Source organism: Alligator mississippiensis, chromosome 7 (genome assembly GCF_030867095.1).
Source record: "Alligator mississippiensis isolate rAllMis1 chromosome 7, rAllMis1, whole genome shotgun sequence".
Lineage (NCBI taxonomy): Eukaryota > Metazoa > Chordata > Crocodylia > Alligatoridae > Alligator > Alligator mississippiensis.
In genome coordinates this window covers 51,375,553-51,400,681 of record NC_081830.1, presented here as the reverse complement: position 1 = coordinate 51,400,681, position 25,129 = coordinate 51,375,553, and the positions used below count along the sequence as shown (strand labels likewise).

The 25,129-nt window shown below is 44.1% G+C and overlaps 1 protein-coding gene across 3 annotated transcripts in view; it reads left to right on the top strand.

Moving 5' to 3' along the window:
- The window catches only part of SERPINE2 (serpin family E member 2), a 47,032-nt gene extending 22,186 nt beyond the window's left edge, over positions 1-24,846 (top strand). Inside the window, exons 2-10 of one of the 3 annotated variants that reach the window (XM_059730947.1) lie at positions 5,676-5,949; positions 7,552-7,671; positions 9,208-9,435; positions 10,676-10,873; positions 18,240-18,438; positions 18,568-18,668; positions 20,843-20,929; positions 21,965-22,048; positions 24,161-24,846. In XM_059730947.1, the coding sequence (XP_059586930.1) occupies positions 5,697-5,949; positions 7,552-7,671; positions 9,208-9,435; positions 10,676-10,873; positions 18,240-18,438; positions 18,568-18,668; positions 20,843-20,929; positions 21,965-22,048; positions 24,161-24,198 (1,308 nt within the window). In that variant the 5' untranslated portion in view covers positions 5,676-5,696 and the 3' untranslated portion in view covers positions 24,199-24,846. Of the gene's footprint in view, positions 1-5,675; positions 5,950-7,548; positions 7,672-9,207; positions 9,436-10,675; positions 10,874-18,239; positions 18,439-18,567; positions 18,669-20,842; positions 20,930-21,964; positions 22,049-24,160 lie in introns of all 3 variants that reach the window. The other 2 variants (XM_006276479.4, XM_006276480.4) reach the window with 2 other exon arrangements.
- Positions 24,847-25,129: the final 283 nt, after the last annotated feature.

Sequence of the window (25,129 nt, the reverse complement as noted above, 5' to 3'; positions counted from 1 at the left end):
ACAGGTGCTGCTGCCTGGCAGCCCACTGCCCCAGCCAGTCCTACAAGTGGTGGCATAGAGGCAGCCAGGCTAGCCCACCTCTATCACATGGGGCTTCCCCTGGCAGTGTGCAAATGCTTGGACCTTCATGTGTCATGGGAAGTCCCATGTGATAGAGGTGGGCTAGCCTGGCTGCTTCCTTGCTGCCACTTGCAGCACTGGTCAGAGCCATGCACTACGAGGCGGCAGCACCTGCACGGGCCATGAGCTTCCCTGCCTGCTGCTGCCACTATTGGTGAGGGCTGTATGCCATGGAGGGAGGTGTGTGGGCAGGGTCCACCCCACCTCCACCCTCCATTACACCCCATGCCCTGCCCACCTAGGCTTTGCACTCCAGCCCCCCTGGGCACAAGCTCCATGTTCCTGGCCAACTGCAGCTCCCCCTCCCCCGCCCCTGCCACTTGAGCTTGCTCCGGGCACCAGGTAGGGGACTCCAGGGAAGTCAAGCAGGTCCCCCAGTGGCTGCAGCAATGGCAGCAGCAGCCCCACCCAGAAGCTGTGTGGTGGCCTGGCCTTTCCACCCACAAGGGTGGGAGCGATGCACACGGGGTACAATTAGTTGGTGGGTGCCCACGGGCCAGATGAAATTGTCTGGCAGGCCAGATCCAATCCATGAGCTGTACTTTGCCCACCCCTGCCCTAGGGGCCCAGCCAGTGGGTGAATCTGGGGCTGGGGGGGGGGGGGGGGGGGGGGGGCAGGGAATGTGAGTTGCAGCAGTGCCTGCACAGTGCAGTGATGGGTGGGAGGAAGCATCTGTGGCCCCCATGGGCTTAAAAGTTTAGACAACTCTGGTATAAGTATACTAGTAAAGGATTCCATCTATAAAACAACCTTTTTGGGTTTTTTGTAGTGTCCTGAGATGTTTAGTTCGTAGCATCAACAGGCTTTGAATTGCAGTGCTTTTGAGTGTATATCACACCACTTCTCTCCTTTTGAGCAAGCACAGTGCTGAAATATGAGAATATTTCTAACTTTTTTTAATGTTTTAATAAAATGCTTCCTTTGCCCTGCATTTTTACATAGAAGAATGCTTGTCAGACAAACCAGGTCCCCTTGTGAGTTTGAATTTTACTTTATACAAGCTCATGATGTCTTCATGAACAAAGTGCTCTTCAGAAACAGTTAATTCAAGTAACTAATTTACTGTGTATGTTACTGTTTGTTGCGTGCCAAGAAAAAGTCATTCTGTAAATTCATGAGTAATGTTATACAATTTTCTTTAGGTGCATTTAAAGTACGAGTTGCATGCAGGAATGTCAGCTGAATTAATAATTTGTGATGTTTTACTGAAGTTGATCACACACAATATTACATGTACGAGAGTTATATTGGCACTGATTATGGGTTACACTCTCAAGACCCACTTTCTCACAAAAATGCCTATTCCATTGAGTTTAAACACTGTAAATGGGTTGTGCTGTCCCTCTCACATACTCACTTCTGTGTTTTTTCACTCTTTCCCCAGTATTTACTTGGTTTTTCATGGCAGTGGCATTCCTTTTGGTGGAGGAAATCCAGGGCAGACTACCTTAAATCTAATTTGGGGGGTGCTACTCTCTAGTTCAATAGACAGCTAGCTACTTGCCCTGGAGGCAGTATGCCAATCTGTTTTTTGAACCATTTTCCATTCACATTTTTTTTCCCTTTCTCTTGAAGCTCAAGACCAGCTCACCTGTGGCTAGCTGGTTATGCTGGGAAATATATACGTGTGTGTATCAGTTGAACACAATGTTTTATTGATATATTTACAATTTTAAAACCTACCAGTGCCTAGATCATTATAATAAAATTAATCAATTTTGCCCTGCAGGTGAGGTAACGCTCGGGGCAACCAACATGGGTTTATTGAGGGCAGGTCCTGCCTGACTAACCTGGTTTCTTTTTACGATCAGGTCACAAAGTCCCTGGATAAGGGTTTTGGGGTGGATGTCATGTTTCTGGACTTTAGGAAGGCCTTTGACGTGGTTTCCCGCCACATTCTCTAAAAAAAAAAAAAAAAAAACAACTTTGGTGACTGCAGCATTGGTGCCTGCACAGTCAGATGGGTGGCAAACTGGCTAGATGGTCGCACCGGAGTTGTTTTTGACCTGGAGGGATGTGGGCAGTGGAATCCCCCAGGGCTTGGTCCTGGGGCCTGTACTGTTCAACATATTTATCAGCGATCTGGATGTGGATGTGGAATGCACACTGTCCAAGTTCGCTGACAACACCAAGTTGTGTGAGGTAGGCATGCTAGAGGGAAAGGACAGAATACAGCTACATCTAGATGGGTTACAGAGGCGGGCGGATGGGAATAGGATAGAATTCAGTGCAGACATGTGCAAGGCACTCCATCTAGGGAGAAGGAACCAGCAATACACCTGTAGGCTGGGGAGCACCCTTGTCAACATGGCAGCAGAAAGGGATCTTGGAGTCATTGTTGACTCCAGGATGAACATGAGCCGCCAATGTGAGGAAGCGGTCAGGAAGGCTAATTGCACCTTGTTGTGCATCTACAGATGTATCACAAGCAGGGCCAGGGAGGTGATCTGTCCTCTCTATGTGGCATTGGTCAAGCTGCAGTTGGAGTACTGCGCCCAGTTCTGAGTGCAGCACTTCAAGAAGGATGTGCCTAGAATCGAGAGGGTACAGAGGAGGGCCACTCGCGTGGTCACGGGGCAGCGGGTCCAGCTCTACGAGGAGAGGCTAAAGGGTCTGAATTTATTCAGCCTCCACAAGAGAAGGCTGAGAGGGGATCTGGTGGCCGTTTACAAACTCACCGGGGGGACAAGCGAGAATTGGGGGAGGCTCTGTTGCCTCAGGCACCACCTAGGGTTACTAGGAATAACGGCCACAAATTGTTAGAGAGAAGGTTCAGGCTGGACATCAGGAGACATTACTTTACAGTTAGGGCTGCCCGGCTCTGGAATGGACTCCCAAGTGAGGTGGTACTCTCTCCTACCTTGGTGGTCTTCAAGAGGAGGCTGGACAGATATTTGGCTGGGGTGATATGACCATGGCACCCATTCCTGCCTGGGGAAGGGGGATGGACATGAAGATCTGTTTATGTCCCTTCCAACCCTAAGAACTATGAAACTAAATACCTGTATATTTTGGTGTTTGAGTTTGGGTTTTTTATCACTGAAGATCAGAACTCCCCCTGCCCCCGTTGATCCTCCTGGATCATGGTGTATGCATGAGGACCACCCAGACCTGAGATGCATAGTCCTGTGCAGGAATTTTTTTTGGAAGAGTGGAGGCTGCTTTGTGGCACTAAGCAGCCCTGATATGCCTGTGCCCTGCTTGTGCTGTTGCCCTTTACTCCCAACAACCCCCAGGCCCCTGGCCCTGCTGGTGCCCCTCACTCCAGACTCATAGTACCCTGCCCCCCAGCCCTGCCAGAGGGGGGCCCCTAGCTGCCCCTGGCCCTGTGCAGACTCACAGGGCTGAAGTGGGAGAAGGGGACAGGGCGTTCCTTTGTGGGTGGCAGGGAGCTTTGTGGCCAAGCTACTAGGGACCAGTGCCCATGCTCTTAGGGGCACATGGCTAAGAGATGCTGCTGTAGGGGTGGTGTGGCCAGGCTTCCTGACATGGTGCGGGAGCCCCAGCCTGGGGCAGAGGGTACCACAGGCCTCCCCTGGACTCCAGTGGGGGAAGAGGTTGGAGGGCTGTTTAGGGACAGTAGGGAGCTGTGTGGCCATGCCACTAGGGTCCAGTGCCCATGCTCTTTGGGGGTGGGGTGGCTGCATGCGGCCAGGACATGCTGGGGGGTGGGGAGGCATGGCCAGGCCACGTGGTGTGGTGTGGGAGCCCCAGCCAGGGGTAGAGGATGCCACAGGCCGCCTATCCTCTCTAGCCCACGCTGGGGATGGAGACTGCTTGGAGCCCCTCACCCTCCTCCAGCTGACCGCAGCATGGCCCAGGCCAGAGTCTCACTCAGCTTCATGCTGCTGTGCCGGTTCTCCCTACCACACTGCAGCCCCAGCCACAGCTGGTGGTGTGGGGCAACGTGTGGTGCCCCAGCCACTGCCTGTGCCACAAAGCTCCCCACTGCCCCCTTCCCCCGCTGTGGAGCTGGGCTCACTGGCAGCACCCAGCAGCTGGGTGCCCCCCTACCCTGCATCGGCCCTGCTACCCTGCCACAGGTCTGGTGCCCAGACTCCTTCCCCCACTGCTAGTAGGTACCTGCCCCCCCACTGCTGGTAGGTACCTGCCCCCCCACCCCCAACACCTCTCCACACATATACTGCCCCCCATCCTCTCCACACACAGACACTTGGACAGTTCCCAAGCCCTGGCCCTACAACTGCCAAGGGGAAAATCTTGAGTTTTCTCCTTTAAAGGGGAAAACCTGTGTGTTGTCAGTGTTCTAGAGTAGGAGTTTCAAGCCATGGGTTGGATCTGCAGGTCTGGTAGCAGGGAGACTGAGGGCTTTATTGCACAGCCCTCGCTTGCCCTTGTGCTGCCTCTGGCCATGTTCAGTGAAGCCCAGGGACCCTGAATTCTGTGGCAGGCCATGCCCCCAACTTCCAGTAGCCCAGCAGTCTGGCTTAGCGCAGTTACAGCATGCAGGCCAAATCCAGCCTGTGGATGTTTGACACCCTTGTGCTAGAGCTGACAAAATTTACATTAGCAAATAGGATGACAAACTTCAAATATATCAGGTGGAAAAATAGCCCAACATTTTCATGGAGTGTATATTTTTTATCATGTATATTCAGACTAGTGATTATAAGTTGTATGCTATATATTATCTTTTCTCTGCTCTTACAAACAAATCCTCATATGGAGGCAGCATGTCTTGATGGATAGAGCACTGGACTAGAGTTCAGACCTGGTTCTTTTCCCCACTCTTCCATTGGGCTGTGCTGGGAGTCCTTAACCAAATTATTTCTTTTGTCTGAGCTTCAGTTTCCCTGTTTGTAAAGTGAGGATAATGGCACTGAGGTCTGTTGCAAAGTGCTCTAAAAACTGTGGATAAGAAATGCTCTATAAGAATGGAGCAGTGATTGATGAGAGAGAATCAGTTGCATTTCAGTTAGCAAGCCTTTTTAGTTTGCTAACTTGTTTAAACAGTTTAGAAAAACCTAAGACACTAAATTCCAGCTTTTAAGTTAGCAAATATTCTTAATCCCTTCCTTAGTGTGGAAAAATGCCGCTTATGCTCAAAGTAAATCAGTAAAAATAGAGAATTATCCTGAAACTCCAAAATCCAAGATCCTGCAAGTGTTTATATGTCTATTCTCAAGTATCATGGAAAATTTGACCTGGTGTGTACATTTGTAACACCTATTCTTATGAAGATTCTACAGTATTAATAGTACTGAACTCTAAATCCTATTGTGTGGGTGCTGCAATAGTTTTATGACTTAAACTACATGTGAAGTCAATGAGGACTTCCCTAGGGTCTTGATTGTGCCATTATAACATAGCCATATGATGTACCCATATAATATGAGCCTTGCTTCCAGAAATATCTGGTTTTGGAATGGTGAAATCCATATATGAGCCTTATTTGCAGAGCTCTATGAAACTTATGTAGTACATGCACTGCATGTGCCTGATTTTTCAATTAGTGTTAAGATGTAATTTTTGTTTACTAGTTAACTGTTATGTTAATAAGCTAGTATTTAATAGTACTTTTTGTTTTCTTTAGGTTATTTCTGATTTAGAAATCATGAACTGGCACTTCCTGCTCCTGTGTGCTGCTGTGACTCTAACATCTGTATGTTCCCAATTTAATTTTCCTCTTGAGGAACTTGGCTCTGATGTTGGAATCCAAGTTTTCAATCAAATAGTCAAGGCAAGGCCTCAGGAGAACATTGTGGTCTCTCCACATGGGATTGCATCAGTCCTGGGGGTGCTTCAGCTGGGTGCTGATGGCAAGACGAAGAAGCAGCTAACAACTGTGATGAGATACAGCCTAAATGGTCAGTTCCTCTCTCTTATTGCACAAGTTTTTTCTATTGTAGTGATTCGAATTTTTTTTCTTGTTTTAAAGTTTGAAACATTTTATGGGAAGAATTTTTGCATCATGTTAGCTTGCATGACAAACCAGTCATAGTAAAGAGAGAAAGGTCTGCCATAAGAAAAGACCAGGATGGGAGAAACACTTGGTGACTTCAACATAGTTCATATCGACTGGATGTTCTCACTGCATATTGTGTAAGTTCCTTGTTTGCAGCTTCAGCAGAGGAGTCAAGGTCTGAATCAGAAATCTCTGTTCTCTGATGCCTTGCAAATGGTTTCTTCAGAACAGAATTGCAGTCTGTTCCCAACATATGGTGTTTGAAACATTGCTTCCTTCCATCTATATTGTACCAAACAACCCTTAATCCATGATTCTGAAATTGTTGGGCAATAGAATACTTGAACTGAGCCAACAGAGTCAGATGGATCTCTGCTTTTTGTTAAGATTTAGTGCTGTAGCCATTCTGCTTTGTGTACAACAAGGATAAATGTGACTATCAGACTACTTAGCCTTCTCACAAGCAGGGCCATACACCTTAGTAGACCCTTCAGGCTAGATCCAGACTGCAGGGCTTCTCATGAGCTGATTGACCCACCTCCAGTGGCAAGGTACTTGTAACTGCAAGCAATGGAGCTACTGCATTGACATGGCTCCAGAACATAGGTGGTGAATGCTGCCACCATTCACTCCCTTCCCTTTTCCCTTGCTGCTAACTTGAGTCACACCGGAGAACCTAAATTTGGTGGCAGGCAAGATTTTTGGGCGGGGAGCGGGATGAGCACTGGCAGCTGCTTTCACCTGGTGGGTTCCAGAGCTGTGCCAGTGCAGTGGCTCCAGCAGCCATGCCACCAAGCCCCATGAGTTGCAGTTTAACCACTTGTGGGCTGCATGCTACCTACAAGCTTTCAGTTAGGCAGCCCTGCTCCAGAGGGTAGGGTGAAAGGTACTTGCCATTTTTGTGAGCATGCTGAGCATCTTTCAAGTCTTAGCAAGGTATATATATACAATATATTAGTGCTACTGATCCACCCAGGAGCTTTTATTCTACAATGTGAAATCAACTAAAAGGTGAGTGCATTTTCAAACCTGTGAAATATGAGAGATTTCCTGTAATTCAGTGTTTTGTCTTTTTACTTGTTTTTGTTTTGATTTGGTATTTAGAATACACCTAGATGTTGGGTATAAAAATCCAAATGTTAAATGTTTTAAAATGTCCTATGGGGTGGCACTGAACAAAAAAGTATTTGGGTGTTCTAAATATAAATATGTACAAGAAGTTCAGAAGTACTAAAACTACCTGGATTTATTTGGCTGAATTATCTCATGATAAAAATTTTGGCTATGAAATGGAGGCTCTCAAACTTTTATTTTGCATGGGCTTTTTACCTTTTAAGAAGGGAGGTCTGATGGACCACAGCCTTCTTACACTTGCACAGACCTTCTTTGCTGCTGTTAACAATTGTGTAAATTCTATGGGAACTACAACAATTGCTTATTCAAAAAGATAATGCTAGGAAAGTATTTTAATGTATTTTAGCTGTCTTTTAATGCACTTTAGCAGCTGAAAGCAAGGAGGAGAGCCAGCGCCATGTGACCAGCCAGCTCTCCCCAGACATCCAGCAGCAAGTGCTTCCTGGACCACCAGTGGTCCACAGACTACTGTTTGAGAACCTTTGTTATGGTATGTCACCAAAAGAACATGCTCATAATACTGAAGACAGTGAACACAACTTGTGAACTACAAGTAAAGCATTCACAGCAATACATATAGTAGGTTCATTGTATAGGACTTTATCTTATATTCAGCTGAGAATCTTTAAAAGCCTTTTTCCATTTACATCTTCTATATTTTAAGGCAGGGGACTACCTTGGAATGGCTATTGCATAATGGCTGTTTTACATTAAGTCTCCATGTGGAACTCTTTTATTCTGTGTGGAATGTCTGTAGAATATGAAATAACTATTATGTTCTTAGTAGGGTGACCACATTTCCCATTTTAACTGGGAGAGTCCCAGGCTTCAGAAGCTGGTCCCAGCTGGCTGTTGGGAATTATAATGGGCATCCTGGTAATGCAAGAGTGTGAGAGGTGCTGCCCCCACCAAGTTGAGTGGAGGAGAGGCAGGACGGGACAGTGTCCTGATGGGGTCCCAGGTTTTTGGGATTTCCATATGGTCAGCTTAGCTCTAAGTTCATATACTAGGTTACTAGAAATAATGTCCCAGTGCAGATAAGCCCTGATTTACAAGCAGTGATGTGTCTTTTACTATAGCAGTTCTCCTGTGGTATTGTGTGGATATTTTGGTGTGCAGGTAAAGAGCCAGTGCATAGTCAGAACACTTTTTGGGAGGCCACTTTTTCATACCCTGAAGACTCTTATGGAGGAAATGAACAATTTAATATGGCTGATAATCAAGCATAGGACTCTGACATCTAATTTTTATAGGAGGGTAGTCAGATTTAATTTTTGGTTCTGCAAACTTTTCTACATATTTTAAAATTACTTCTTTGTCTCAGCCCATTCCTTGTGAAATAAAACAAGGGGTCAAAAATGACAACTGTAGCTTTGCACATTTCAGTTTTAGGGCTCTGCCATGTATTCTGGATCTTAGAACCTTCTTTCTTCCCTGTGTCAGTGATCCTTCATTTCAAGTGACCCAGTGGAACACCACTTTTTGCAGCAGTCATAAGTAAAGGGGGAATTGCCTTTGGCCCAACATCCTAATAATGTAACGTCATCAAGATAAGTTGCTGTTCTGCAGGTTAGTCAATGTAGGTAGGTGGGGATTTCCTGAAATTTATTTTTTTGACTCTCTAGTCTACTTGAAAGTAGCTTGTATATATAGTTTGTTCCACCTGTGGATGGAGGAATATAGAATGTAACAGTATTTTCCATGCTAGAAAGTCCTTGCCTACTATACTATTCCAGGACTTGAATTCATCCCTGATGTTTACCTTAACATGCTGCTCAAGGATTAGGCAGGGGACCAAATTATTCACTAAAGAGTACTGCATTTCAGATGAGATGTCAGAGATCCTGTTATCCAGATGGGTGTTTAAGAATGTCTGTCAGAGGGGATAATGCGTGCCTTGGCCTTCTTTCTCTATTCTAACACTCTTAATGTCTGATTCTGCATGTCAGTAACTGCTTATACAAGTTAACTTTGTTTAACATTTATTTTCATCTTCTAAATTAAACTTACTTTTATTTTCAACTAGGAGTTGGGAAGGCTTTAAAGAAGATAAACAAGCTTATAGTCTCAAAGAAGAATAAAGACATTGTGACAATTGCTAATGCAGTATTTGCAAAGAGCGGCTTTAAAATGGAAGTGCCTTTTGTTACAAGAAACAAAGAAGTGTTTCAGTGCAATGTCAAGAGTGTGGACTTCGAGGACCCAAATGTGGCATGTGATTCTATTAACCAGTGGGTTAAAAATGAAACAAGGGGTGAGTATTGTTGAGTGTGTTTTATGTGTGACAACCTAAAGATTACCTTACAGATGCACTACGTTTGAAAGAACGGTAAAAAAATGTGGGAACAATACGGCTTACCTTCTAAAAAAGCTAGAAGGTACAACAGGCCTAATTAGCAGGATTCCTGTTTTGCAGAGGCTGTTGCTTTTTTTCAGTCTAGTCTCAGACTACAGCACTTTAGGGCTAGAACCCTGCAGGGGGCTCCAATCCACCTGCTGTCCCTACCAGCAGTCTGGGTAAACCCCAAACCGGAGATCCCTCCCATTCCCCCTCCGATCCTAAAGGCAGTACTGGTAGCAGGGCTTGGCTGCATCAGCCCTGCTCCCACTTAAGGACAAGCAGAAATTAACAAAGGCACTGCTTTTGGAGTGCCTTCATCTGAACCCTCATTAAGATGAGGATTAGCTTGTTACACAATCAGGCACTTCTGTTAGGGCACTGCTGTAGAGCACTTTCAAGGGGCCAAGTAAAAATTACCTGTGTTGGTGCCCCAGCACTCAAATGTTCTAGGGCTTGCTGCCCTGAGGCAGTGCTCGAGTAATCAAGGGAGGGCTCCATCAAAAACCATGCCTTGGATTTGGGGAAAATTCATGATCCTAAGATGTTTCTTTTGAAATGCTTTTGGGTCAGTTAATTGGCTTTTTTTTCAACAAAAGTTTTGTCAGATATTTTTCTGATAAGCCCTAGTGCAAGGGCTATATTAATTTGACTGTTCCTTGCTAACTAATTTCTTGGTATCCATTGCTAAATGTAAATGATAGATGTCCTATACAGTTATCCATTCTCTCCTATCCCCCTTCTTCTGGTGATTTTTTGCCTTCATTTTTTGTTTCTAGTGTTTGTTTGTTTTTTTTAAAGGTTATGGTCAATGGATCATGCCCCAATTCAATCTTAACTGTGCAATACCAACCTTAACTCTGCCAGAAAGCTAATTTAATAAAGTGGTGCATCTGCACACATGCTAATGCATAAGGCCCTATCTAGGTGCATATCTCAGTAGATGAATACAAAGGTGTTGCTCTCTAGCCTAGAATAAGGGTCTAATTGGAGAATAATAGTCTCCACTTGTAGTCCAAAGAATTTTATATTTCAAAGGACCCTGAAATAAACAGAGCGCTACCTAGTAAAGAGCAAAACAAGTTTTACTGTTTTGGTCTCTTATCGGAAAGGAAATGTTTAATTTCTCACATTCCTTCTTGAATTTTTTTTCTAGGTATGATTGATAAGATATTATCTCCAGATGATATTGATGCTGCTTTGACCAGACTGGTACTGGTAAATGCAGTATATTTTAAAGGTTTATGGAAATCACGTTTTCGACCTGAAAATACAAGGAAACGCCCATTTTATGGAGCTGATGGGAAGACTTACCAAGTACCTATGCTATCCCAGTTGTCTGTTTTCCGCTGTGGTAAGTTCTGAATTTGTGTGTGCTTGCGTGCGCACTTTGATTCTTTAAGCTCCTTTGTCTAGGTTTTAAGTATTGTGGCTATTGCATCTTTTTTTTTTGTGTATAGATCTTCTGTTTCAGGCTGCTACTTTTTAGGGAGATTGGTATTTTTTCCCCATCTTTGGCAACTTTTTGAAAATTAGGTAACTTTATTTAGATGCTGTGCTTCAGATGTCCAAGTTCAAAATATTTGGGACGATCACTTGTGTGTCCTACTTCTCTGGTCAAAGAAATAATTTGAAACGCATTATGATAAGAGATGGTCTTAAACAGTCAATGCAAGTTAAAATACAGCTCTTTATTTGGCAACAGAAATAATTGAGCCTATCCAAAGTATGCTTAATTTTTTTTCTAGATTCTGTGGTAGAAGAGCATTAGAAATGGTTATTGTCTGCAGAACCATGGGAACATGAACTGAAGTTTAGGCCATGTACAGATGTTATGTTTTCACCAGGAGAATCACCACTTTCCTGGTAGAAATCTGGAGATTAAGTGATCATACATTTTCTCCTGTGAGAAATGTGGACCTTCCTGGAGGAAAGATCTTTCAGGTTAATACCTGGAAGATCTCCCATGTGAGTGTCTCGCAAAGATGAACACCTGTAGGCTACTCCACTTCTGTTGCAGTCTGGTCAGGGAAGGGAGTGGAGTAGCTGCTTGCTGCTCCCCACCTCTTTCCCAGACTAGGAAACTACCAGCTGAGTGGGATGGATGGTGATTTCAGAGCCAACAGGATCAGAAGCTGGGCTTGGAGAGAGCCTTCTTGTACACTGTAGGGCTGAGAACTGGGGCCAAAGAGGATCTCTGTGTCTTAATTCTTGGCTCCAGGGGCTTTAAATGCTGTGCGCACCACCAAGCTGGGTGATGCACAAAGTGATTTATTTATTTTTTTTAAAGTTGGAGGGGCTGGTGGCACATTTTTTTTTTTTTAACAGTCAGTGAAACTCTCGCTGGTCCCATTTACCGTGCTTCTGGCTTTAAATCACCCCATTTGCAGCGCAGCCCATCTGAGTTATGCACAAAGTGACTTTTTTTCTTCTTTTATAAAAGCCATGGGCTACCTGTTAGCAACTTGTCCCCTTCCCAGGCAGGGGAGAGGGCAAGTTGTTATGGTTCTCCCCTAAGGGGCCCAGGGAGAAGCCCCATAGTGTTTCCTGGCTCAAGAGCTTACCTGTGCTAAAGTGAGTGCTTGTCTGTGGCCTTTGTACTCTAGTTGTCTCCCAAGGTAAACCTTCATTTAAATTTTAAATTTGGTCACAACTATAAAGGAATTTAATGAGTTCAGCCTGCTTGTCACTTGCATATCAAGTTCCATGTCAGATTTGTGACGCATGATTGGCAATTTCAGCTCAGCTCTAGATCCACAAGGGTTTTGCTAGTCAGGCTTAGGGTACAATGGCAGCATTTTTGTAAGAAATTGCATAGTACTTGTCTGTGCTCTCCCAAGAACAAGCCATTGCTTTTTGTAATTTGCTTGTATATGCACTGAAGACTTTTTGACAGGGATCAATTTAGCAACATTTCTGAAAAAAGTTACTAGAAAACACTGTCATTAGATGATCACTATCATCACCATTAGAGATTTTTGGGGCCGATACTGATATCTGATTTTTTAAAGAGGCATATCCGCCGATACCAATCCAATTTCTGATACAGCATGGAGAGCTGCCTGCAGCTGGTAAGTCTGTTGTGGTGGAAGCGGAGAGGGGAGGGAAGGGGTGTGGTGGGGTAGATCAGCACCTGCGGTGAGAGAGGGCAGGGGCAGGCACTGCCCAGCCAAGGCTGGGCTCGTCAAGGATGTGGGGGGTGGCTCCCACTGCTGCTTGCACCCTGGCAGGGCATGGGGTTGGCGGGGGTGTGCCCCTGGATCTGGGTGGGGCAGGGCAGGCAGCTGTGGGCTGGAGCTGGGGCTGCACCAGGCTCTTCTTGCTGGGGGCTGGGCTCAGGGCACGGGCTACAGAGGGGGCTGCAGCTTGCCCCTGCTCCTGCCCCCTCCATCACGGTGGGGTGGTTGATCTACCCCCCCCTCACAACCCCCCTCCCCTTCCACCACAATGGACTTACCAACTGGAGGCAGCTCTCCACACTGCCGGGCTCTACTCCTCACTGCCTGAGTGCTGTGCTGTGCTGTGGCTGAGCGCATGCACTGGCACTTATTGGCCAAATTATCGGCCGCATCAGGCTGACTTCTGATACAGCCAATTTTCTTTATATTGACCGATCTGATATAAGACCGATATATCAGTGCACCTCTAACTGTCATATATCCAAGAGGGCAAGCATATACATTTTATTGCTAGCACTTTTTTTTCCTGGTTTAAATGTGCTTGCTTTTCCCAAAGTGGGGTTTAACAAAGAAACCATTCCTATGTGTTTTTTAAAGAATTTTCTGTCTCTAGAATTTGTCCCCAAATTTTTTAAAATCTTAAACGGTTTGCTTTTAGGTATTGAGGGATATAGTCTGCCTTAATGAAAGAGCTGTACTTAAATATTTAACTCTACACGTCACTAAAAGGTTACATAAGAGAATTTTTAGCAAGACTTGTCTATAGTAAATTATCTAAAAATATACGCCCTGATTCTGATCTTGCTGATGCTGCAATAAATGGAAAGTAACTCCTTTATTACATAGCAGCCACAAGCCTAATTCAGTTATTCATGTCACTGAATGCAAATTCCTATTTCAAATTAGAGATTTTGGTATAGGCTATTTAGAAAGTTCTTTTTTAGACGACCAAAAAAAGTGCCTTGGGAATAAAGCATCCGACTACTCCTTTGCTGTTTGTAATTTTGAAGATTACTTTCCCTTCCATGTGTTGCCTTGGCAACTGAAGCAATAATTTGCATGGAAAAAGTGTTAGTAAACTTGTGATGTATGTTACACTGCCTAATGCAAGGACCAATATGCAGGTCATGAGTCTGATCCAGCATGGAGCAGTGTCAGCTGGCCCATGGGGCTCCCTATGGGTCCAGGTATTTGGTGATCAGGGAGTGGTGGCAGCATTATGGAGCGTGTACACTGGATCAGGTTTGTAAACTGATCCCATGACTGAATCAAGTCCATGGGGCCAGATGTGTTTGGCACCCTTACATAAGACCAGTGGTGCTCAACTCATCCAGGCCCCTGGATTGGATGAAGGTCATCTGGTTTGTCTGCAGATACCACAGAGGGGCTAGTCCAGGGCTCTGCATATAGCCTGTACCGTTTGTAGTTCTGAGTCCAGCTAGTGTGCCATAGGCAGTGCATGTCCACTGTTGGCCCACCATGCACAGTGGTCCCTGGGGCCAGCGCATGTTACATGTCACATGGGGCTTGGCTGGTTGCACATCCTGCACGCAGCATGGGGCCAGTACAAGGCATGCTGCATGTAGAGCCCTGTCAGACTCATCTTCATGCTAGCTCTGTCTTGGCCTTATCTGGACCAGAGCCAATGTGCAGGGCTGGTTGGGGGTGAGGAGGTGCTGTATGGTGCATCCTGAACTAATCATCTATGCTGCATGCTGAGCGCACAGTACTGTGTCCACCCCATGTGTCACATACAGCATGTGGTTCATGGACCACAATTTCAACTATTAACATAAAGGAGAATTAAGATATCAAAGCAAATTTTATTTTGTCTTGATTTGTCTCGATTTACACAACATACTATGTTTATGTGATTCTAAGATGAGGATTTCTCCCCCTCACACATGCACTCATTTAACATAGGAAGTGGGGGAAGCCCCCTTCTCTTGAGAGTCAAGTATTGGGGGGGTGGGGGCAGGCAGCTGCTGTATCTGGGTCTTCTTCCCCTACCTGCTGCCTGTCCAACCCCCTTCCTCTGCTGCTTCTGGAGCCTGCCCTCTCTGTGTATCCTCTTCCCCCATCTTTTTCCCCTCCCCCCCCATGCAGCCTCTGCTTCCCAGACTTCCCTTCTCCTTCCCTCCCTGCCTCACCCTTGCTTTGTGCCAGCAGCTCCATCCATACAGCAGCCTGGGGCATGCAGCAAGGCCCCAGCTCAGTCCCATTGCAGCAGCTTGCAGCCCATACAGTTGGTATGGGGGCTGGGCTCAGGCCGTGCACTGTGCCCCAGGCTAGAACCAGAACGGAGCCTGCTGGCACACGGAGCAAGGATAAGGGAAGAGCAGAGGCTGCAGGGGGGCAGTTGCTTCACCTTCTCCAACCACCTGCCTCCCCACTGCTTGCCTCCGTGCAGCAATGGGGAAGATGGATTCTACACATGGAAAATTATAACACGCTTATAAATTTTGCATGTATAGAAACTAATTATTGAGGGTTGCCTTAAATTCAGGATTAACTTAGAATTGAATAAATATGGTATAGAGCAGGGGTGGGCAAATTAGTTTAGCTGGAGGGCTGCTTAATGAGTTGTCCTGATTTGTTTGTGTAGTGTACATAGAGGTAATTGCATAATAGCTCAAAATGAAGTCTAACTCCTTGTATATTGTGGGGGGGCTGTGGAGGGGTGTGGGGGTATGGGGTTTGTGGGGGACTGTGGATGTGTGGCTGTGTATGGGTTTGTGAGGGGCTGTAGGGGGGGTGTGGGTGGGTATGGGGTGTGCTGGGTGGGGGTTGTGGCTATTGGGTTGTGCATGGGGGTTTGGGTGCATGTGTATGGTGGGGTGTGCATGTGGGGCCCCTTCTACAAATATACCTCCCCTCACACATGACCCCCTATTGCACACAGCCCACGGCAGGCAGAGACCCCTGGTGACGCACCATCCCAGCACGCCCAATGACTGGGCTGCCGGCTCCGTGTGGGGCTCACATGCAGTTCTTGAGTTCTCTCCCTGAGCGCACACCACCAAGGGGAGCCTTGTGCGATGAAGCTGGCAGTGCAGGTTGTGGGGCTTGGCTGGGGCAACAGGGAGAGAAAGCTGGCCCAGTTCCATAGTGCATAGCTCCCTGCTGTTCCCCATGACCTGCATGTGGCAGTGAGTGGGGCTGGACTGCCAGCTGTATTGCGCAGAGCTGCCCCCAGTGGCATGAGGCTTGGGCAGAGAACCCGGGAACTGCATGTCAGCACCGGGGAGCTCCACACAATGGAGCCAGGCAGCCCCACATACTTGCTGGCCTGGGCTCTACAATTCTGCCTCCCCACCATGGGCCCCTGCCAGCATAGGCCCCATGCTCCTGCCCAGCTGCCACTCTGCTCCTGGCTACCACTGCTTCCCTCCTGCTCACCCGCTTGCCTGCCTGCTCACCAATGCCACTGCTTGCCAGTGTCTCTCCTGCCTGCCTTTGCCACGTCCATCCTCTGCCCACACGCCACTACCGCTTCCTTACCTGTGGGGCCGGAGTCAGGGCCATTCCACGGTTGAGGATAGAAGTACAGAGAGAAGTGCCTCTGTGAAAGTTATCAGGGCTCGGCCCCATGAAAGCACAGCAGGGGCAGCCTGGGGCTGGGCTGGATACAGTGAATTAGTAATCACCTGCCCAGGGGTCAAATGAAATTGCCTGGGGGGCCAGATTCTGCCTGTAGGCTGCATTTTGCCCTCCCCTGGTATAAAGTGATCCAGGGAGGAAGAAAAGCTAACTGCTCCCTGTTCTTACTATAGTTCTGCCTTGTCTTAAGGCTTCAGGACACTGCCAGCAAAGTTTAACTCTCTTGAAGAAAATCAGTCAATATTCAGTTTGCTTGACAGATGTGGATTTGAGTGTAGCAGTGTAGGTGCAATTCCCACCCATCCAATGTATAGCACATTGTAATCTGTTGCAATTTTAAGCTAGTTATTCTTACTTGGAAAACTCCTGTTAAGTCTCTTCAAATGTCACTTGGACTTATGACCTATATCTAAAAATTTGATAACTCTGAAGAAGGGAAATCCACTGAGCTGGGGAAGTTAATTTAAAATCTTGATCTGTAGTCATTGTAATTCTTTTACATGATTGTGTGTGAGATTGTGATTCTTTTACGTATAACTGAGGAAAGTGTCAATTAGGAAACTGACTTCTAATAGGATTATAATCTTCCGTGGTGTCGTCAGAAAATAGAGCCTGTTTTCCAAATCTAACTGCTGTAATTAGTGGTACAAAAGACGTTTTGATTGCTAATGGACATTCTAGGTCCTTATGCTGTCCTCTGAGACAGGACATAACTAGATAAATTGCTAGTTGCAAGCCTCTCTGATCCCCATCCACAGCTCCCTCACACTTGGTGTTGCTTAAAGCTCCGTTTAGTTGTTTGACAATTAAAGGGCATTCTTTCTTTGGAACTGTAGCATGATTTGAAGAAGATGGAGGCATATATGTTATGCTTTAACAGCAGGGGGATTTGCTTATGTAAATCTAGTAAACTTCAGGGTGCATTTCTTATTTCTTCCTTTTTGTGAACCAGTCTTTATTTTCAAGTAAGCATATGGGTAACTTCACTTTATCACCCCAAGCGCACCCCACTACTAATTAAAATAAGGACAATTTTACTCCCTTTCCAAGACAAATTCTCAAACATACACTTGGCTTCAGTGTCAGACTTCCTGTAAAAAAAAAAAAAAAAAAAAAAAAAAAAAGAGAGAGAGATCGATTACTATAAGTACCTAGATTTTTGTTCTCTGCTTGTTTCTTTTCAAACTGGAAGAGTCTGTCTATCATGCCTTCCAGTTGCCTAACTACAGTAATTGTGGTCTCTGGTTGATTATCAAGAGATGGGGAAATGCTAACATAATCTCAAAGAACATGTTGCTAGCAGGCCTGACCAATATATATCACCTGACATCTATTGTGCAGGATTTATTGTTGTTGCAACGGATTTCACTGCTGGATTATTTCTAGCCCAAACAAACTGCTAATTGGGGTAGCAGAGTGTTACAAGTTCAAGTGATTCTTTGATTCATTGCTTTAACAGTATTTTAAAGTTAATTAAAAAAAAAAACAAACTTTTCCAGTCTAATATTGTTTTTCAAATGTTAGAAACTTAGAGATTTAGAGAATTCATATATAATGTTCCAACTCCAATCAAAGCTCTGCCCTGAATCCCAGTCTAATCTCCACCGGGAGCTGGGGAAGGCAGAGTTGTCCTTTCAAATGACCTCCAGCAGTACACTATGCATGGAACAAGAAAAAATTAATGTGAATACTATGAACCAGATTTTTTTCCTGGCCTGCATTGTTTTATCAAACCATAATAATCCATATGGGCCCCATGCTGTTTATAAAAGGAAGCTGTACTGAAAGGTAATAATTGCCTCTGACATCTAAGCTTTCTAGTTTCATGACAGTGCTAAAGCTTTCTTGACATGTTTGAAATTATTATCTAGAGCTGTATCTGAATAGCTAATAGAGGTTGAAGACTAAGAATTGTAGCTTATTATCTTTCTCTGTCTTTAGGTACAACAAGTACCCCAAATGACTTGTGGTACAACATAATTGAATTGCCTTACCATGGTGAAATGATCAGCATGTTGATCGCTGTGCCTTCAGAAAGTACTACCCTGCTGTCTTCTGTTATTCCCCACATCAGCACAAAAACGATAGAGAGCTGGCGGACGATCATGGTACCAAAAAGAGTGCAGGTGACTTTGCCCAAGTGAGTACTAGCTTCTTCCAGTGCCCCCTCTCCTTTTCCTTACTCTTTAAAAAAGGAAGAAAATAAAAACCCTTACATAATAGCCCTATGGGAGTAATAATTCCTCTGTTTCTTGTCTGATTCATTAAGGTTCACAGCAGAAGCAGAAACAGATTTAAAGGAGCCTTTGAAGTCTCTTGGCATCACAGATATGTTTGAGCAGGCTAAGGCCAATTTTGCAAAAATAACAAGTAGGTGGTCTTGTTTTGGTTTTCATTCCTGTTTTCTTGCCATTGCAGTTTAATGCAATCTGTTCCATAGATTATCCATTAAAGGACACATTTCTAAATTGCTACTAAGTGAGAGAGAAACAATATTAACAGTCTTGTACATGCCAATATTTTTCCTTTTTGTTATAAAGAAAATGCCTGCATCTTGGCAACAAATAACATTGATCAAGTGCTTGTAAGTTGTTGTTTGCCATCACTAATTAAAGGTCTCTCAACAGCTGAAATGTGGAAAGTCTTCACTGACACCATTGAAGCAGATCATTGACAGAAGATATAATTAGGACACTTTCTTCTCAAATGTACATGTTTTGGAAACTGTTTAAATGAGCTTGAGACAGGCAGGATGTGCACCGAATTTATTACTCCATTTCTTTTACTTGATGTGACCTTTCTTGTAAACTGTTTGATTTCATCCATAAATATTAGGGCTGTGTGAAATTTCACCAGCTATTTTGATTCAACACTGTTTCGACTAATTTCGAGCTTGAAACAGCAAAACTGAATCAAAATGAAGGGCTTTGAAACAAAATGAGGCTAGTTGAAATGTTTCTTAAGTTTCAAAGCAGCCAGGTGGTGGGAGATGGGGGAGAACCAGGGCTGCGCTCCCAGCGGCTCCACAGCCCCATGTGGTTCAGGCAGGAGCGCATCCCTGGCTCTCCCTACCTCCCATGGCCAGGATGTGGGAAGCCAATCACAGTGTAAGGGAAGCTCCCTTCCCCAGCTCCCCTGTCCCAGGTGGGAGCACCCGGCTTCCCTCCTTCACATGGCAGGCTGATCAGGGGCCCGCAGCCCTGGGAGGACTGGCACAGCCCCCGCAGCCCTCCTGGGGTTGCGGGCCCCCATCTGCCTGCTAGATGAGAGAGGCTGTTTCAAGCTTCCCCATTATAGCGTGTGGGTGAAACATCGAAACAGCATCACTGTTTTAATGGAACAGCAGTTTCGAATCAAAATGAAATTTGAAACTAAATGCTGTTCCGTTAAAACGGAATGGAGCTGTTTCGCATAGCCTTAGTGAATATCTATAAAAATGGAATATTGAGCTCTTTAAAAACACTGGAATGAAAATGGGTGTCTTATGAATTTTGTCTGTTGAACTTTGATTCGTTTTTAGGAGAAGCGCAGAAGAGCTTGTTTGTTAACTAGTATCTAATATGTGCTTCTGCCTCCATGAAATAAAGGAAACATTTTATTATTGGAAGCAAAATGTTCTTTTCATATAATTCAGAGCATAATTTTAAATTCATACTGAATCTCATTGCGTCACTTCTTTATTGAAAATTAAAATAAACACTTGTAACTTCAAACTATCAAGCACAATCTAAGGCTGTATTGGTTTTAAAGATTTTTATAGCATTATTTTGGTGTCATATTTGTCTAATTTCAGGTATGATGTATATTTCCATGTACATATATGCACATGCTTTATATACATATCATAATGGGCATGTATACACAAATGCTGTAGCTGACTTAACTACAAAACACATACCATGCTATTGCTACATTATAATCTGCCTGGCAGCTGACTCCCCAGCCTAGCCCCTGGCTTCTTTACTCTTCATTCCATCCAGGAAGAGCACACACGAACTGCTGAAACTTCCTTAGTCTGACGAAGGGTTTTTGAACTCGAAAACTTGCTTAACTATTCTCCAACTATTTGGGTTGGTCTAATAAAAGATATCAAATTCACCCAAGGAACCTTGTAGACCAACACGGCTACAACCTACACCCCTGCATGCTATTGCTAATGCAGGTGATGAATAAGAAGAGTATTGGATATCTCAGGAATGTGCCTGTGTAACATGCATCAATCGCTTAACCCCAGGACAGGCAAAATGTTTTACAAGAAATAATTAAGCAAAAGCTGCGTGAGTCCAGTCCATTCCATTCCTTTTGTACATGTAGCATGTTTATGGTCTTGGTATGTGCTGTTTTTATGGTCGTCAGATCACGCACTGCATTTGAAGAACAGTAGCAGTAAAGCCCTTTTGCACTGAACATGATTTCAGTCTTTGCAAGAATTGTAGTGACCTTCAGTATCCCTGCTCTCTGCTTCCAAGTTGCTGAGCTATAAGAAACTAGCTACTTTGAGTGGTTGTGCGCAAATACGTAACTCTCTGTCTTTGTTTGCACAGGAACAGAAAGTCTCCATGTATCTCAGATTTTGCAAAAAACAAAAATTGAAGTTAGTGAAGACGGAACCAAAGCTGCTGCAGCAACAAGTAAGCAGCTGTTACTGTAATTGTTCACCTTAAACATTTAATTAAGAGTAACTTCACATAAACAAATTGGTTTTGACATTAAATAAGCATCTTTTTCCTGAACTGATAGAATAAAACTATTTCAATAAAAGCAGCGTGATGTGAAAGGACTGGACAGATTCAAGTTAATATTACCATTTGTTCTGTAGCATTCGGGCTTTTAAAAATAAAAAGCCTGAATGTTTGGCTTTGGCATCTTTACCATTTTGCATGTGCAAAAGGATGCAAGGTCCCTTTTTAGATTCCCATGACCATACCTGCCAAGGAAAAAAAGGAAAAAAATACATACCAAGGAAAAAAATTTCTTGAACGTTAATTGAAAACCTAGAACAGTGGTCACCAACCAGTAGACCTCAATCCACCAGTAGATCTTGGAGCCTCTTGGAGCTGATCCGAGGCTGGGGTGGGGGGCCGAGTGCTGCATGCAAGCACACATGCGCCCTAGCCCAGCAGGTCAGTCCATGGGGGAGGGAAGGGGCAGGGACTAGATTGAGGCCCCCGCGGTGAGGGAGTGTGCTGCAGAGGCAGGAGCAGGGGTAAGCTGAGTGGGGCCCTGGCTGGGTGGGACTTACTTGCTGGGGAGGTGTACCCCCAAATAATTTTGTCTCGATCTGCCCCCCCTTCCCTCCCCACAGACTTACTTGCTGGGTGGGGGCAGCGGTGCACAGTAGATCTTGGGTTGCTTTTAAGTGCCAAAGGTGATCTCCTACTTAAAGGTTGGAGGCTACTGATTTAGAAGAATAGCGTAGCTTTTATTGAAGATGTCAAAAGTCTCAGTAGATAGTGATAGGAGTTTGTTGCTATGTAATCCAGTGCTGACCATTGGTGCCATAAAATACTTCATAAAATGGTACCTTATAGAGAATTTGAATGTCTGTCTAAAAGTCCAGGCATGCATCTAGTAAGCACCATAAAGCTGTCGGCTTCATTTTCACACTGCTTTAACATGTGAAGTGTTTTGCTTTTTCTAATTATGCATCCTGTTTTCCTTGCCAGCTGCAATTTTAATAGCCAGGTCATCCCCTCCTTGGTTTATAGTAGACAGGCCATTTGTATTTTTCATCCGGCATAATCCTACAGGTAAGCAGCAATTTTACTTTTGTTTATAATGCGAGTATACACACTACGCTGATTTAATGATAAAGTGATTATTTGTCACTGATTGGTGACAAGCCTGATTTATTTCCAGGAAGGAATAAATTAGTTTATTCTACCTAGGAATAAACTTTTTTTCCTTTGGGTACTTGTAAGCTAAGCTAGCACTCATATCTATGACCTGCATTACCACATCCATCTTCAATGTATTTTCACATGCCCCTCCAAGGTAAGGATATTACTTCCATTTTACAGATGGGTAATGGTGTTGAACAGAGGTTTAGTGACTTGCCCACAGTTATGTCAGAAGCCATTGGCAGAACAGGGAACTGAATCTGGGCCATCAATGTTATAAGCTTCATTCCCTAAACTCCCTCAGGTAAAAATTTTAAAGACATAGCCGCTAGGTCTGAATTTTTATGATATTACAAAATGAGTGCTTAGACTGCCAACTGGAGCTGACCCAACGTGGGAGGTATGTAGCCATTGTGAAATAGGATGCAGCTGCCAGCCCTGAGGAAGGAGCAAACTTCTGACAGCAGTCTCCAGTCCTGGACTCAGAGCATCAAAAGACCTCCATATAGCTCTGCAATATGACCACTTGGCTGCTTATCAAAATACACACCTCTGCTTTACTTCTTTCTCTAGTTCATTGCTCTCTGCTCCCTGCTTTTCACTCTTCCCAGTCAGTAATACAAATGTAATCCTAGTCCTAGTTCCTGAGACAAATGTCTTGCTATAAACCAGTAGTTCTCAAACTGTTTGCCATAGTGGGCCATACTTGCAACTTTAAATGTGTTATGTGGGCAGCACCCACACAACTTAATTCCTGGATATCCATTTTAAAAAATGTTTTAACAGGATGTCACATGGGCCACAGCAGTGTGCTGATTGAGTGGTCTGCGGGCCATGGGTTAAGAACCACTGCTAAAAGCCATGATACTCGGGTCTCAGATGCTAGTCATGCTCCGTATGTGCTGTCTTTGCTCCAAGTGGATTTGTGTCGTAATGAAACCCTTACATAGCTATAGTCATCAGCACCCTCTTTTTTAACCATTCAAATGTACATTTTAGGTTTTCAGTCTTTTTTTTTTTAAACTTGTTTTTGATACTGAAAATTATATCAATAAATAAGATTTGTATTTTGTTTGGGTTTCATCTGACTTCTTCCTCTAAAATCTGTGAGGAAGATAGGTGCTTTGACCAAAAACAATCCACATTCAAATCTGTAACTGGTGCTGAGGTTTGAGGAGGATAGCTGTTCTACAAGGGCATATTAGTAACATGTAGATGTCTACAGTAGCTAGTAACCAGGATTATGCTGTAAAAACCCTTTAGCAGTGTAACATGCTCCCAACCTCTCTCCAGTGGTTCTGGAGTCTTCTCTACAGTAAGGGTATTTAGCAAGGGTATTTGCTAATGGCAGTTCACTCCCAGCAGTATTAGCAGCTTTGAGAAGACTGATACATACAGGATCTAGATGACTAAAAGTGAACACAGCAGTTAAAGGGAGGCCCAGGCACATACTTAAATGGATACAAGTTTAGATGCAGGACATTAATAAAGGGGCTTTTAATGGGGATAAATAGAAAGTCACCCTTAATCTAATTCTATAAATTCCAAACTCATATAAGCTAATGTAAAATTCCCCACTACTTGCCTTCCCCTGTTTTGGTTATGTGGATGGGTATGGAGAGGGTAAATGTTGGAGGGTGCAGGTACTGGGGAGAGGGGAGGTGAAGCGGTCTGCTCTCCATGCTGCACTTCTCCCCTCTTCCCTCCCCCCATCCTCCCTCCCTTGCATTCTGGACTGCTTGCTCTCTTCTTGCTGTTCTCCTCTCCACAGTGGTGGGGAATTACAAATTTAAAACAACCCTCTAAATAATTAGATTCAAGACATGAAAACCTACAACAAATTTAGAATTTTCCATAGCTAGAATCTAATTATTGTGATGTTGTCTTAAAATTGAAGTTGTTTTGGATTCAGTTAAATATGGTGCCTTGTATTTGACCCCATATGTTGAGGTTATTAAATTATCCAATCAAAGATTTACAAAATATATGTGTAGTAATTTTAGTTTTTATTTTATCCTTCAGGTGCAGTCTTGTTTATGGGACAAATAAACAAACCTTGAATGTGGAAAAGGCTTTCTTTTAAGAAGCAAAGTAAAGACTCATTTGATACATCCTTGTCTTGTTAAATATTTTTGTACACTATTCCTTGACTTCACACACGAACTAGTTTTTAAGCGATTGACTAGGTTTTGAAAAAGGAGTCATCGTAGTTCTGGTTTTGTGGAAACATACAGATTGAAAACTACAATGCCTTTTCAAAATGTCTAAAAGATTCTTTAAACTACTGAATGGTTACCTATGCTAACAAGCCGTTGGAGCTTTTTCTTTTTTCTCTGAATTTTATGTATGGCTTTTGTGAGAGGGTTTGAACAAGAGTGTGACAAAAAACAATGTCTGTTAATAATAGTGATTTTTTTTTTCTGTGGAAAATGTTTGTTATGTAGATGCCCTTTCAATACTACTTTTGTTCTTGAGTGGCTTGGAAATTGGGCATCTTTTTGGTAGAAATCGATGACAAATTCCAGTAGTGTTTGTTTTATATAATGCATGTAACAGAGTTTAAGAGGATTAATGTCTTGAAAGTAACACATTGCATTAATGTCCTGTTTTACTGTAAACTTGTCATTGCTAGTATACACTTTCTATTGGATTAAAATTTTATATTTGTTTTTGTACAAAGGAAAAATAAACTGCATTATGAACAGTCAGATGATGTGCTGGAAGGTATGTGTAGCAGAACCCTAGGGAACCTCTTGTTAAAAATTCTAATGCTGAATTGAAAGGAAGAGGCTCATCTGATGGAGCTTAACCTTCTTTGCAGCCTGCCAAATCATTCCTGCCAGGGATGACTTATCCCTGGGGATAATGGAGATGTCTGAGGAGCAAGCACTTCTGTTTTTTCAGGGCTGCAAGTTGCATCTAATATGTATTTTTAAAAATGCACCTGAGGAGATGACTACAGTGGGCCTTATAGTCTCCTTGCTCCAAATA